The sequence below is a fragment of the Dermacentor albipictus genome, chromosome 4, assembly GCF_038994185.2.
Source record: "Dermacentor albipictus isolate Rhodes 1998 colony chromosome 4, USDA_Dalb.pri_finalv2, whole genome shotgun sequence".
NCBI classification, from domain to species: domain Eukaryota; kingdom Metazoa; phylum Arthropoda; class Arachnida; order Ixodida; family Ixodidae; genus Dermacentor; species Dermacentor albipictus.
In genome coordinates, this window is record NC_091824.1 from 94,372,341 (window position 1) to 94,386,439 (window position 14,099).

The following is a 14,099-nucleotide window of genomic DNA, read 5'->3' on the forward strand; positions in this document are numbered from 1 at the left end:
GAAGAGGTCCGACGTGATCCTCATCCCGAAGCCGGGTAAACCCTTAGAAATACAGAACATGCGGCCGATCTCTCTCACTTCCTGCGTTGGTAAAGTGATGGAGCATGCTTGCCTGAGTAGAGTTAACGGCTACCTGGAGTCAAACGACCTGTACCACAGCAACACGATTGGCTTCAGAAGAGGGCTCTCTACACAAGACGCAATGATACAACTAAAGGAGCAAGTCATAGATACCACGGGGCGGGGCTTGAGAGCAATACTTGGGCTTGATCTAAAGAAGGCCTTCGACAGGGTCAAGCACACGGCCATACTCGACAGAATCGTGCAACTCGGCCTGGGCGAACGAACGTATAATTTTATCCGAGATTTCCTTACGGGAAGAACAGCCAGAATCAGACTGGACGAGGAGGAGAGTATCCAGGTGGACATGGGCAGCGCTGGCACGCCGCAAGGGTCCGTCGTGTCACCGATGCTCTTCAACCTCGTCATGATCGGACTATCGGAAAAACTGGACCAAATAGAAGGCATTAATCACACCGTTTATGCAGGCGACATTACGATTTCGACCATGAAAGACGCAAGCGAGGGTGATATGGAGAACAGACTTCAAGGGGCGGTGGAGGCAATCGAAAATCATCTAGAGGGCACCGGACTTGAATGCTCACCGGAAAAATCGGAACTACTGCTCTACCGCCCCAGGAGGTCCGGCAAGCCGTCCAGAGACGTAGCGGAACTACACAAAAGGGGAATCAGATTAACCACGAGGAAAGGCACGGAGATACCCATGGTCCAAAAGATTAGAGTCCTGGGTCTCTGGATCGAAGCCAGGGGAACAAACACGGAAACTATAACACGCCTGGAAAAGAAAGTCATGGCGGCCATTCGGCTAATACAGAGAGTCTCCAACAACAGGAGGGGCATTAAGGAAAGAAACGTCGTACGGCTCGTTCAGGCCTTCGCGATCAGCCACGTCGCGTACGTGGCGGCATTCGTCCACTGGAACAAGGCCGAGAAAGACAGGATCGACGCGCTCATTAGAAAAGCGTACAGAACAGCACTGGGTCTCCCCCAATACACAAGAAACGAAAGGTTACTACAACTCGGGGTGCATAACACGCTGGAGGAGATCGCAGAAGCACAGAGAATAGCGCAACTTGAAAGACTCTCCGGAACCAAGGCGGGCAGAGAAATCATGGAAAAGATCGGCATAAACTACCACGGAATGAACTGCCCCAAGATGCAGATTCACCCAGACGTCCGAGCCGCAATTAACACGGAAAATATCCCGAAGAACATGCACCCCGTGCACAATGTCGAGAGAAGAAAATGCCGCACGAAAACGATTCTCAAAAATCACGGCGCGCGGGAGGTGGTGCTCTTCGTAGACGCCGTGCGGTACCCCCGAAACAGGGACGACAATGGTGGTGTCGGCGCTGACAAAGGTAATTCCCTCTTCGCAATGGCGGTCGTATGCACGAAAGGAAAGACCGTGACTGCGGGCTCCGTAAGGACTAGATCGTCGGAGGCAGCGGAAGAAACGGCAATCGCATTGGCTATAATCAGCGGTCGGCAACAATACAGAACAATAATCAGCGACTCGAAGACGGCTATTAGGAATTTCACAAAGGGCTGGGTCTCCACCGAGGCGGCGAAAATCCTGAACCACAGAGCAGAAGACTTTAAGAACGGCACAATTACACCCAAATACCTCAAATGGATCCCGGCACATATGGGAGAAGTTACCATGAATGCCCCTCCCAACCTCAACGAGAAGGCCCACCGAGTCGCGCGAACACTAACCCACCGCGGCACGGACAGTGACGGCCCAACACCTCGCAACCCTTGGGGAAGAGGAAAGGACTGCGGCGGAGGCGATGGAGAAGACGGAGGAGGCGAGGACGACGAAGAAGCGATAAAAGACGACAGGGACAGACTGGTCACGTACCACGACATACTGACACACTACACGAAACAAAGAGAAGCATACCCACAACCCCACAAACAACTCGACAGGTCTCAAGAAACAGATTGGAGAAGATTGCAAACCAGAACGTTCCGAAACCCAGTACACTTAAACAGAATAAATTCAACACAATATCCAGACGCAAGCTGCAAGCTCTGCAAACACGAACACGCAGACATGGCACACATCTTGTGGAAGTGCACACAGATCGGTTCAGTATACGTAGAGGACAAGATAGAACCGGACCTTCTCGAGGAGCGATGGCTAAGCGCTCTGACTAGCTCAGAACTACACGACCAATTATGGGCTATCCAGCGGGCCCGGGCAGTGGTGGAAAGGCTATGCCTCACCGCACACAATGCCCGGGTGGCCTGAGCCCGGGCTGGCAACCTCGCAGGTCCTTTTTCCATTAAAGTTTTTTCCGTCCGTCCATAATTCAATAATATCACCCTTTCGAACATTTCGCGCCATTGCTGCAGTGGTGGCTCGTGATATCTGTTGTGTACTAGACATATATTTTGGACATGCCGAAGGATAAAGACTGCTCACTAGTGAAAAATGCACTAAGGGTTGTAACGAAGTGACTAACTTGACATATCTGTACAATTGTGAAGGAGCTAAATCATTCTGGTCGGCTTGAGCAGTGTGGCTCCTCGATTTGTGAGATTATATATTCGCGTCAGTTTCCACTGTGACCATAAACGCAACAGCGCAGACGAGCTCTCTGGTTGCTTAGTTTCAATACTCACTCTCCACTCTCGACCCTGCCTCCATTCGAAGCTTCGATAATTGTTGGTAGTTTTGATATTATTATTTTGATCCTTTTACTATGAACACAAGGGCGGGTTGAGTCAGAGGTCGAACTCGTACATCTCGACGCTATAGCGTTTACAGCTGGTCGAGAGGGTTGCGGCAGCCTCCATCCAAAGGCGAGCTGTGAAACCACGTTCTGTTCATCACCGTTGGCTGTAAAGCGAGGGCCCGATGCGACCGCGTTCACGTGTGCGTTGTATGTGGGTCAGGTTGAGTAAACAAATCTTTCCTTCCGTAAGACTTTAGCGTTCCCCTTCGCACAAATGTCGCACCAGCTAGCAGAGTAATTTACTATTCGGAAACCTACCTCGTTCATTAGAGTAGTCATTAGAGCGAAATCACAATCCCTAATGTCAAGTCGACCGGTTTTCGTCGAGTTCACGTAAACCCCCTGTGTGAGCGCTTTGCGATGCCGTACGTGCGCAGAAAGTGTTTATTATGATTGCTTTACCTGATTTGTCGTTGTACATAACCCTCTTAGCGGTGCAGAAGTTGCTGTGTTCCACTTTTCACGTTTGCAGAGTACTGAAACATTCACATCTACTGCGCTTATTAGAATTATTTTTTAACTGTAGGCGTTAGTCCAGAAGCTTTGTCCTTGTGAGCTAACTACGGGCAAGCCTCAACGTTAGAGTAATAGTTGGAAGTCGGGCTTGCTGGGCACATATGAAGGCTTAGGCTCTTCTTGGATGTGCAGTACCATCTCAGGAGATATCCCCATCATATATGATTTCACTGACGGATAAACATGTGTTCCAGATATGGTATATTACTAAACCTTCTCTGCGTCAACTGGATCTACTTTATACTCGTTTAATTAACCCCGATGGTGTCGACAGAGTTTCCCTTACCTTCTCGTCTATCCATTTGTGTTGCTGTCAAAATCCACCGTTTGTCCGCACAACACATTACAGGGCTGTCCTAGCTCTAGTTGTTCCTTTTAACCTTAACAAGAACTAGTGGCGTTTGTTCCCTAGAACTCGTTAGAAAGGAGATCAATCACTGTGTTAAAAGAAAATAAAGTTCCGGCATCTATATGGATTTTTTTTTTCATAAGAAAGAAGTCGCAGTTTCACCTGAAAGGCAAAGCATTCTTTTCGACAGCAAAGTAGTCGACAGTTATACGAAGTAAAGATAGTAGCTTTATCGGCCGTATAAACTTGGAAAAGTTCGCTGACTAATTGAATTAACAAGCGTGGTGTCAGCGCGCACAGGGAAACATGAACACATCGCACTCGATGACCGCAGACACTCCCTGTCAAAACGCTGGTGTGAGCAAGCACGGCAGCAGCAGCGAGCGCAATGACCTTCATGTGGTCTATGGCTTGAACGCAAACAGCGGGGAGAATACAGCACGCACGTACGAACTGTCTGCAGATTGCTTTCAAGATACGCCGCGCGTGACCGCGCGCCGCCGCGCAAAGTGCACAGTTGCTGGTGGAGTTGATGCTGCCCCCCCCCCTCCCCTCCCTCCGGCGCTGCTTCCCCACTTTCCTCCGTTTCGCGCGCGAGATTGGGCCGCGATCGTCAGTTAGGGCACATTCACACCGGCGGCTTGAGGAGGTCGCGCGACCAAGTTGGTCGCTTTGCGACCAGTCGCAAATGGTCGCAAACGGTCGCCTTTCTCGAAAAGCGACCATTTTGGGCGAGTCGCTCTCTGCGCGATTTTTCAGTCGCGCGACCGTGGTCGCAAAACTGATAAACCAATCAGTGGCGCACCGGAAGTGATCTTTCGTGTGTCTACATCCGGCCTCCCCCAGTGTCGCATTCAAATTCCGCGTAGATTCCGAGAGTTCTCGCTGAGAACGATAATCTCCGGGATTGCGACTTGCGGGTCGCACTCAGCCGGGCTTGCCGGTGTGAACATCAGTAGCCTTCGGTCGCTTTTTGATTGCGAGTCGCAAATGGTCGCGCGACCTCCTCAAGTCGCCGGTGTGAATGTGCCCTAACGCCGCCCCCTACCTCCCGGTCATCCCCCCACGGCCTTTCACGCGACGGATGACGGCGCGTTTGCTCTCCGCCTTTCTCCCTCGCGCGCGCCAGATTGAGCCGTGACCGTCGGCTCCCCTCGAGTGCTTTCACTCGCAAATACAGCATACGGCGCGCGACGACGGTCTTATCGCCATTGGACTTTATGCGGAACATCACGGCGACGGCGGCAACAAAAATGTGCCTGGAGTATCGATTGCAATAACAGAATGGCGGCTGAAGAAGACAGTTCTTAAAAACAGTAAGTGATGAGGCATTCTTTAGAGTGACCCAGGAAGGATTCCAGATGCCAGTCCTTTCGTATCGAATATACTTGCAGTGTATTCAGACTATATTAGTCTAGAATCCCACGACACTATTCAGCTGAGCTCCGTTCAGTCTTCTTTCATTGTCACAAAAGTAGAAATATCTGTTTGTGATGTGAAGTCGGGGGCATTACACTCGGATGATTTGCATGATTACTTTATTTCTTTATAGCGACACTTTAGTACATTGCATTCAAGTGAAAAATGTCCTTTTTTATGCATACGCGCGATGTGTAATGTTTGTTGTGTGTAAAGCCTTCTGTGTATATATAATGTGAGTGCCACTGCCATGTAAGGGACCCTGGGCCTCCGTCAAGCTGCTGCGACAGCTTTTTGCCCAGGTGTCCCTCCAGTTCCTTTTCTTTCTGGTAAATAAAATTGATTGATTAATTGATTGACTGAATGATTGAAATACGCAGCCTTGCACTTCACCGGGTTCTTGCCGACATATGTAATCTATTACTTAGGTGACAGCGAACTTCTACTCAATCTGTTTGTCGTATTGCGCTCGATGAATGCGTCTTCTGAAACTGTAACGTACTTTGACCAAATCCATCGCATTATCAAGAAAAGCTCAGGCTTTGAACCACAGAAGGAGCGGGTCGATTGACGCCCATGCGAAAATGTCGCAAGGCAGCCTTACTGCACAGAAGAGTCATTTACACGTGAAATGGTTTCTTCCGCGTGACAAAGGGCAGATGACATTTAGAGTATGATGGCGGGAGTGGTTCCTGGGGCTCTTCAAACATATAGTTTCAACCGCAGGCGCGGATGCATTCCTCGTACGAGACGAATCGGTTTTCGTTTCCCTGGCATCCACCGTAGACGAACGAACGGCATGTTCCGGAAGAGCTGTCGTAGTAGAACGATGGGAAGTAGGCGAGGCAGAGACCCGTACGAGGGGGAAGGTAGCACAGGTTTGGTTTGCCCTGTGCACTGGCGTCTGGAAAAAGGGCGGAAAAGAAAGACTTGGTTACCATGACATTTTGTTGTTGTTTTGTTGCGTGACGGCAAGACGGGAGGGATCAACTGTTGTCGGAACACGGAATGTCAACGGCTGGAGCGAACGTTTCGACAAGGGGACTAGGGTTTTGTCAGCGTAAGAAGAAAACGTTTTCGTGATAGTCATACCCCATCACGCATAGAGGTGCCCTTATCGAAACTTTGGCTCCAGCTGTAGACATACCTAGTTCAGCCATTATTGACTACTTCGAGTGCTCATATTCCTTTGAAAACATGTCTGAAAACTTGGCAGGCTATTTAAAGCCAGGTATTCCTAAGGCTAGTCGCAAACATCTCAGAGCCCGTTTCATGGCAACATCTAAATGTAACGGTGCTTGGCTATTCATTTGTGCAGTGTTTAAGGGAAGAAAAATACCACTTTCTGAAGGAAAAACTTCATGCCCTACATATCAAAGTACTGAAGTGATCTAGACTTCCTCGCGCCTCAGAGCAGATTATACGCAACGACTTTGACGTTTCTGGCTCACTAAACTGTTTGAGCAATTGTCAATAGCTGAAAGCACTTGTAGGAGTACTTGCAGTAGATGACGCTAGCGATAGAACAATCTGTATCTCAAATTGTTGTCCCTAGTCAGCTGTCCAAAGTGTGCTCTGTTCCAGCATCTACAGCAGATGTTCATACGCTGCTCTGCTTAGAAACGAGAACTACACGACACAGCATTCTAAGAGCAACCGTCCTACAAATTAATCAAACTGATAAATATATGCACTGCGTTTTAGATGGTAACTTCTATTACAACGAAGTTGTTAAGGGCACTTTCCCCACTATCGTGTTCGCGTGTAGAAAAAAAAAAGATTCCTGATAATAGTGCAATGCCGGGCGGACCCACGCTGGTGGTGCAGTTCTTCATTAAGGAGCCCACATACACAGCTTCGCTGGTCCTCCGACTTCACACCGTGGGAGGGCATTGAGTTTTTTATCTGGATTTTTACATCAGAAGAGCCTGCACACTTTCGTTCAGATACCTTCACGCCTCGCTGCGACTTCTTTGTTAAAGAAATCAAGAGATAAATACTATTAAATAATAATTATTCCCATAGAGAGACGATCCGGATTGATTGTTCTGTATAATTTTTAAGCCCTATATCATCTACCTGTTGTGTCGACTATACCGACGTCTTCATGTTGGCCGCACAATCCGCTAGCAGTAATAGTACAGGTAAAGAATGCATAATATAGCTTGGAATATTTAGCCACCACTTGACAGGATGTTTTTGCTCAGGATAACAAGGCACCAGAAAATTAACCGTTTGCGTGACATTCTATACTAAGAGAAAGAGAAAAAAAAAGAAAGACAAGACACAAAGAAATCGCATACTCGACTCATCTTCGTACGAAGGCACCAGGGAGCGTAAAGAAAACGAAAAAAAAGAGAGTATACTTAAAACAACTGAAACGGAAATTACGTCATCAATAAATAACTCGACGCAGGATGTAAGCATAACCAGCACATAGCCAAGGCACTCTGTGTACTGTAACCGCAATCGATTTCAAAAGCACAGCTCACCCTGGAAGGATATGGCCAGAAGAAGCAAGGCCGCCAAAGCAGACACTCGAAGCATCGTTGACACGTGAGATTTCCGCGCGGTCGTCCTTGAAGAGATTCACTCCAGGCTGGGCGGCGCCGTTTAAATATATTTGGCGACCTCCATCCTGCCGAGAAATGCCGCTCGGGGTTCCGGTTTCCTCAGGACGCCGCGGCGCACGTGCCGGAGGGCGCGCAGGCGTCCCTTGCCGCGGTCTGGCGGCTCTGCGCGGTGTTACGCACGGGGTAGGAAATGTGTCCGCAAAAGGAAAGAGATTGCCTGCTCATTGCGGTTACGTATACGCGGGCCCGATACTTGTACAGCGTTAGAATGGGTAGCTGGGCGTGTTTTCTAGCGCACCTGGTGGATCTCGTATAGGACGCAGAGAAAGAAATACGTGATGTTTAAAAGCAAGAAAAGTACGTTCAGAAAAAAAAAGAAGCGGGATGCACCCATATCGCCCGTCGTCTTGGCAAAATTACGAGTTGGCAATCTGTTCAGCATTGTCGCCACCTTTGTAGTTTGAAGGAATTGCAAGCGCGGAGCTGTCACTATTCTGGCACGTACCGTTTCGAGCTCGGCGCTCGTAGTTGAGCTCAAGCCAACATTCGGAGCGCCCGAGCGTGTCAGCGGCGCACGCAATGGTTCAGCTCGCGCTTTCGCCTTTGTAAACACTCTCTTCAAGGCAAATATTTTCTTGCTGGCGGGCGATATTCCGCCTCGTTCTGGCACGCCCCCCGCATCATTCTTCCTCGTCAGCCCCCGTCACGCTTCGCGGAAGCGCGAGCCATACATGTCCAGCGACGAGGGGAAATACCGGGTTCATACTTTTGCGTCTCGCTAAATTTAGACTTCTTGAGATTTGTTTTTCTAGTTGCTTGACGCATAGCCGCCAATGGTGAATCGTACTCCTCCGCCATGTGCAATTGTGGGCAATCATTGTTAGAGGAAAATCAAGCGCAGTAATGTTTCTTTCTTTCTTTTATTGTGATCAAGACTTGCCATAAGGCCTAATGTATGGTGTGCACTATATGCGTGGTGTAATACCTGCGTTGTGTAGGAATTCAGCAGTGTTCCGTGGTATCTGTTGTGGTATACGAAGCGATCATAGCTGGCATTGCATTGTGGGCCAGCTTGCAGTAGAAGACGGTAACGTTCAGCTCACAAGCCGGAAGAAGGTTCATGCTAAGGGGTATGCGCCTGTTTCAGTCAATGGACGGGGACAGTATGGACACATTGCACCCAGTGGAAGAATGCGGCCAGTTCCATACAGACGTGGTGGCTCATGTAAGGACCATCCTGGCACGAAGCCTCCTAAGCCCAACTTCCTCCGTTATAGTCAGGTGTAAACAAGAGCTTTTAGGAGCAGGACACCGGACACAGCAAAAGAACCACAGCGCGCTGTCCTGTGGTTATCTTGATGTGTCCTGTGTCGCGCTGTTTAAAGATGTTGTTTACAAGATGTACAAACCAGTCCAAGTGAACACGCTGTTAGCCTACTTGGGTCACGGGTGACGGGGGGGGGGGGGGGGGGGCGACAGACATATTGTGGGTGAAGAGCGTGTGTGTGCCGCCGGACGGAATTTTTATGGTCGAGGAGAGGAGGTGAGGAATTGAGGGGACAGGGGAGATTGGCGGAAGACCTTGAAGTAGGAGGTATGTGTGCCTCCTGGTCAGCAGCAATGTTTGGAAGGTTCGAAGCATCACCTTGAATCTTGTGTAACGTGACAAAGGTTTCTATATTGCAATTCAAGGTGTGTATCGTCTCACAGATATCGCCTTGCGAACATTCTTGACTTTTTTTATGACCGCTAAAGAGTCAGTGGAAATATTGAAGTGTCTGAGTGTAGGTAGCCTAGAGGTAGCATCCTGCACAGCGTCGTGGATAGCTTGAAGTTTCATTAATAAAACACTGACTTCCGTAGATATGTAACGCTCGTAAGCCTCGATAAAATCATGCGTAGGGCTAAGAAAAACCGCAGCCATTCCACTCTGTGAATTAGCGCTACCAGCTGAGCTGTAAAAAAGGCAACTCACACCACTGAGTGCAAAAGGTTACTTATTTTGAGGCTTTTCCCTTCAGGGTCCGTAGAATACTCTGCGAAGACGCACAATCGCTACTAATAGCGGCTAAGCCTGTCGAGATGTCCAAATTCAAACGCGCCAAGCATTTCAATATGCTGGCTTCCCCGTAATAAATTCATAAGGGCGTTCTACCGGGCTTCTCGATGCGTACGTCCGAGGAAGGCACTCTGCATCTGGACACGGACGCATTCGAATGCAAGTGTCGAGCTCTGCAAGGGTGGATTCAGCGGCCATGTCTGGCCGTAGTAACGGGTCTTCTGACGCTCCCCTCACCACCGGGTTATCGATCTGTGTTTCACCTTGTCCTCTTCAGTCATGGTGGAATCGACGTGGGGACAAATATGCACGTCATCCTTTATGTAACTGGTGTAAGTCTCGCCAGGCTGTTGGGCGTGCTGGCGTAGGCGCTGTTCAGCGCGGAGTTTTCGCAAGGCTGGGCGAGTGAAGACTTACGTGAATGCTGTTTTGAAAGCGGACCAGGTTTGCAGTTCCCGTCCATGATTGTGGAACCAGAGGTTCGCAACGTCAGCGAGATAGAAGATGACGCTACGTAGCTTCGTCGGGTGATCCCACTTGTGATCACTGACGCGCTCGTAGGTAGAGAGCCAATCTTCTACGTCAGTCTCACCTGATAATAAATAATCGTATTACACATGGAATATTTGGCTACTGTGACATCTAAGCGGATAAGCTCGGATTTAATAGACCTTGTTTTCCCAGAACCATTGTATCAATTATTGTACCGCGAAGGCCAGAGGAAAGATGCGCTAAAACCTGTGAGACGAATGTTGGTACCAGGGGGACTGAAAGCATTGTTTTTTAAATTACATACTAATACCTTGCCTGTACATACATGGCTAGATGAAAAAATCGATTATTTACCATGGTATACTAACTGTTTATATTGCAAGAAACCAGAATCTATAGAACACGTGTTTCTAGACTGTTGGAGTGGAATCTTTTTACGGAATATTATGCAAATAACTATAAAAAGGAATTACCGTTAACACCACCGGGTATTCGTTACTTAGCTACAGGTAAGGGCAGTGTACCTGATGACGTGCTTTTTCCTTGGCCTTCACAGCATCTGGTGGAACCGAATCGCTGTAAGAAATTCTTTTGAAGACTCCAGACTAGTAAACTCTTACTTTACCGAAAATGTGACCAAACTACGTGAAGTGTCTCAGAAATTAGGTTATGACGATGCACTGTTGTTATTGATGGATGCTGTTGTCAAAATTAAAGTTTTGTCATCTGAATCGTAAGCTCAAAGCGCAGCGCTGGGAAAGGGAGTGTTGCCAGCTGATGGCAGCAATTTGTATTTATGTAGTTGCCGAATGCCTGGAAAAAATTTTAAAAAATGCGTGAGTGGCATAATGGTTTCGATGTCGGGCTTCTGTGCTAGAGGTCCTGTGTTCGAATCCTGCCGGCGAATGATTTTAATCATGTTTATTTAATTAGTTATTACAGAGTACTTTATTGAAAATCACGAATTTACCAAGTAGAAGAGACGGTTAAAGTGAGAAGGACGAAGTTTAGGCAAATCCGTGTACTTCCCATAATTTCCGTGCTGGCTTAACACTTTCACTGATGTATGTTTATGCCTATGTTATATTTTTTCTAAGTGTTAGGTCACCATTCTTTCTAAATTTCTAAATTTTCCCCCTTTCTAAACCCCCTGTCTAAATTTTTATATGATGTATACTTCGTTCCTTAGCATCTCTGAAATGTTATAGCACTTCGCTTGCATTAACGTGAACGCTCATGTTAGGCTTACAGTACTGATAAATACATAAGGCATGTAACCTCTGCAAGCTAGCACATTAACATGATCTGTCGCAGTGACCATTCGCAGCAATGAAAAAACTTCTCGTAAGCGAGACATTCTGCTTCTCTAAAGTGGCTGAACAAGAAATCCACTGATAGGAGCCAAGCCATACAAAATCCTGACCAAGACAATTCCCCTTGCCGAAACATTGGCTCGACCAGGCTCGACTGAAGATTCTCTTTTGACTTTTGATCACTTTAAACTTTCGTCTTCCTGTGAACCCTTGTTTTGATAGCCTCTATAAAAGCTATCAGAGATGCTTATCGATGATCAGCGATGCTTATCGCAGCTCTACGTGAAAGAAATGATACTTTGCTGTCGGCAATGTCGTTATTTTTTATTACATTTGTATGATACCAAAACAAATCTTGAAACTTGGAAGTCTAGTCTCCGTTTATAACATGTAACACTTCTGTGTTACACGAGGTGTTTATAACGCAAATTATTTGTCAAGCGCTTTTGCAGATGGTTTACTATACACAGGAGCACGGGTGAATAGCCTCGACGTCTCGTCGCGAAAGAAACTCATGAATTTCCCTTGCATTCGCTCGAAAGCAATCACAAAAAAGAAAAAGGGAAGCGCACGCTGTTCAGCCTTGCCTCGCCGTGTGACACAGGCAACGCTAAAACCACACAAACCCGCTTTCAGCGAACAAACTGTGCAGCTCTTTCGTTTATAATATGTCGCTCAATCATTAGGTTCGCGGAAGTGTTGCTTGCAGGTCTCGGCTAGCAGGTTTGTAAAGCCTGCTTATGAATTCAGGCGTTGATTTTGTTGCTTCTTATTTTCGCCCGACGTTTCTACGCACAGAAATGAGGGAGCACAGATACCGAGAATCCACCGCAGCTGTCGTTGATTAATGTTTGTGAAAGTCCGCTAAATTCGGGCTTATGGTTCGTAGGTGTACGAAGGTAAACGGGCGCCGGCCGACGCAACGGGAACTGCATTAATCACCGCCAAGAATGACGCGTGAGCTGCTTTCGTCGTGAGCCGCAGTCTTCGTGTTTAAAAAAAAAAAGAGAGAAAAGAAGAGTCAACTTAGAGAGGCAAAAAATCTCGTTAATTTCGACCCGCCTCATGGGTGTGTATCAACGGCTTTTTGGTAGCCAATGCTTCAGAAGAGGCCTTTTGAATGATGTGGCATGCAATACTCAATATCCAAGCTGTATGGTTGTAAACGAGTAGGCATAGTACACCACCGATTATAGTGTACGCGATCACTCAATTTGTATTTCAAAGTCATGTTTCAGAGCTGTTTCTTCTTTTCTTTATTAAGCAGATCTTTCGGCCGGATTTCCCATCTTTGCGTCTACCTAATGTTTATCGGTAGTCATTTCTTGGCGCCGTTCTGAGCGGCACTTAAGGCCGGAATACTAAATTGCCGCTCAGGGTACGTAGAATCGGTAATGTGCAGGCCAAAAGAACTGACCACAACAGTTCACAGTCCTCTAATTTTCTATCGGCCGCTCAGACCAGGTAACTTTTGAAAACTTGGTCACATCTATGAACCTTTTCTTCAGAGGATGTTTACGTCAGCCCAGTAGAGATAGTCAATGTATTTTTTTCTGCACGGACGGAATGTGACTGCGGCGTCGCCACACCTCCCTGACGTCATGCATTACAGTCTGCCTCTAACAGGACGTGAAAGAATTATATACTGTATTGGCACTATCGGCTGGTCGCGTACAAATAGTTTGCATACAGCTTTTAAGCTTTACGCCATGGGTAAACTGATTTCAACATCGAGAATAAAGCTTCATTATACGTGCTGGAGCAATGATGAATCTCGTATAACGAAACTCTAGCTGCTGCTCGCACTACCATGGTAGCAACGTCGTAGTGGTGGCCACAGTTGCGCTGTCCAAGTTCGACCACAAATATTCGCGCTTGGATTGAACAGCGCCGAACACACGAACTTACCTATGCGTAATATTCATAGCGGCTTGAGAGCGCGATTCGCCTTTTCCTGGTTTCATCGCTCGTTGTAAAATCAAAGTTCAGTTCGACTAGCAAATGATGCAAAAGCTGTTTTTCGTTAGCCAAAACAGATGTTTCCGTACCCTTGAACAGCAGATTTCTAACCTTTATATGTTAAAAGCAATCGGAACAGTGAAAACAAAACAAAAAACAAAGGAACAAAGAAACAAATGAGTAAGCGAGGAATCAAGAGGAGCGAAAGAAAAAAAGAGAAAAATCCACGTTACCTTTTTAAAGCATGTCATCCTGTTTTGAACGGCGTCTGCACCTCGGATCTCAGTGCTATGAATGCTGCTCGTTTGCACAACAGCGTGCTATTTACAAATGGCAATAAACTAGACAGCGTGGTAATTTGCTGCGCAACTCGCACTCAGAAAAGGAGACGGACGTACGTCGCTAACATTCGGCGGCCAAGCGCTTCCATCCATCTCCCCGTAAGCGTACGCTTCACTGCCGGAGGTTTCGAAAAATGACCCCGCAAAAGAAAAGAAAAAAAAAGAAGAAGAATTACCTCTTTCTACCTCACAACGGACACGTCGAAATTTGAGTAGGTTGCACGGCCGACTCTCATTGTAACTGAGTTGACTC

At 47.4% G+C, this 14,099-nt stretch overlaps 1 protein-coding gene across 1 annotated transcript; it reads right to left on the reverse strand.

The window, feature by feature from the left end:
* Positions 1 to 5,211: 5,211 nt before the first annotated feature.
* On the reverse strand, positions 5,212 to 7,898 carry LOC135919979 (isoinhibitor K-like). Its single transcript, XM_065454008.1, has 2 exons — positions 7,602 to 7,898; positions 5,212 to 6,013 (listed from the first exon to the last, which is right to left on the reverse strand). The coding sequence occupies exons 1-2, from the start codon at positions 7,654 to 7,656 to the stop codon at positions 5,826 to 5,828; spliced, it is 243 nt and encodes an 80-aa protein (XP_065310080.1). The 5' UTR covers positions 7,657 to 7,898; the 3' UTR covers positions 5,212 to 5,825.
* Between the last annotated feature and the right edge of the window lie 6,201 nt (positions 7,899 to 14,099).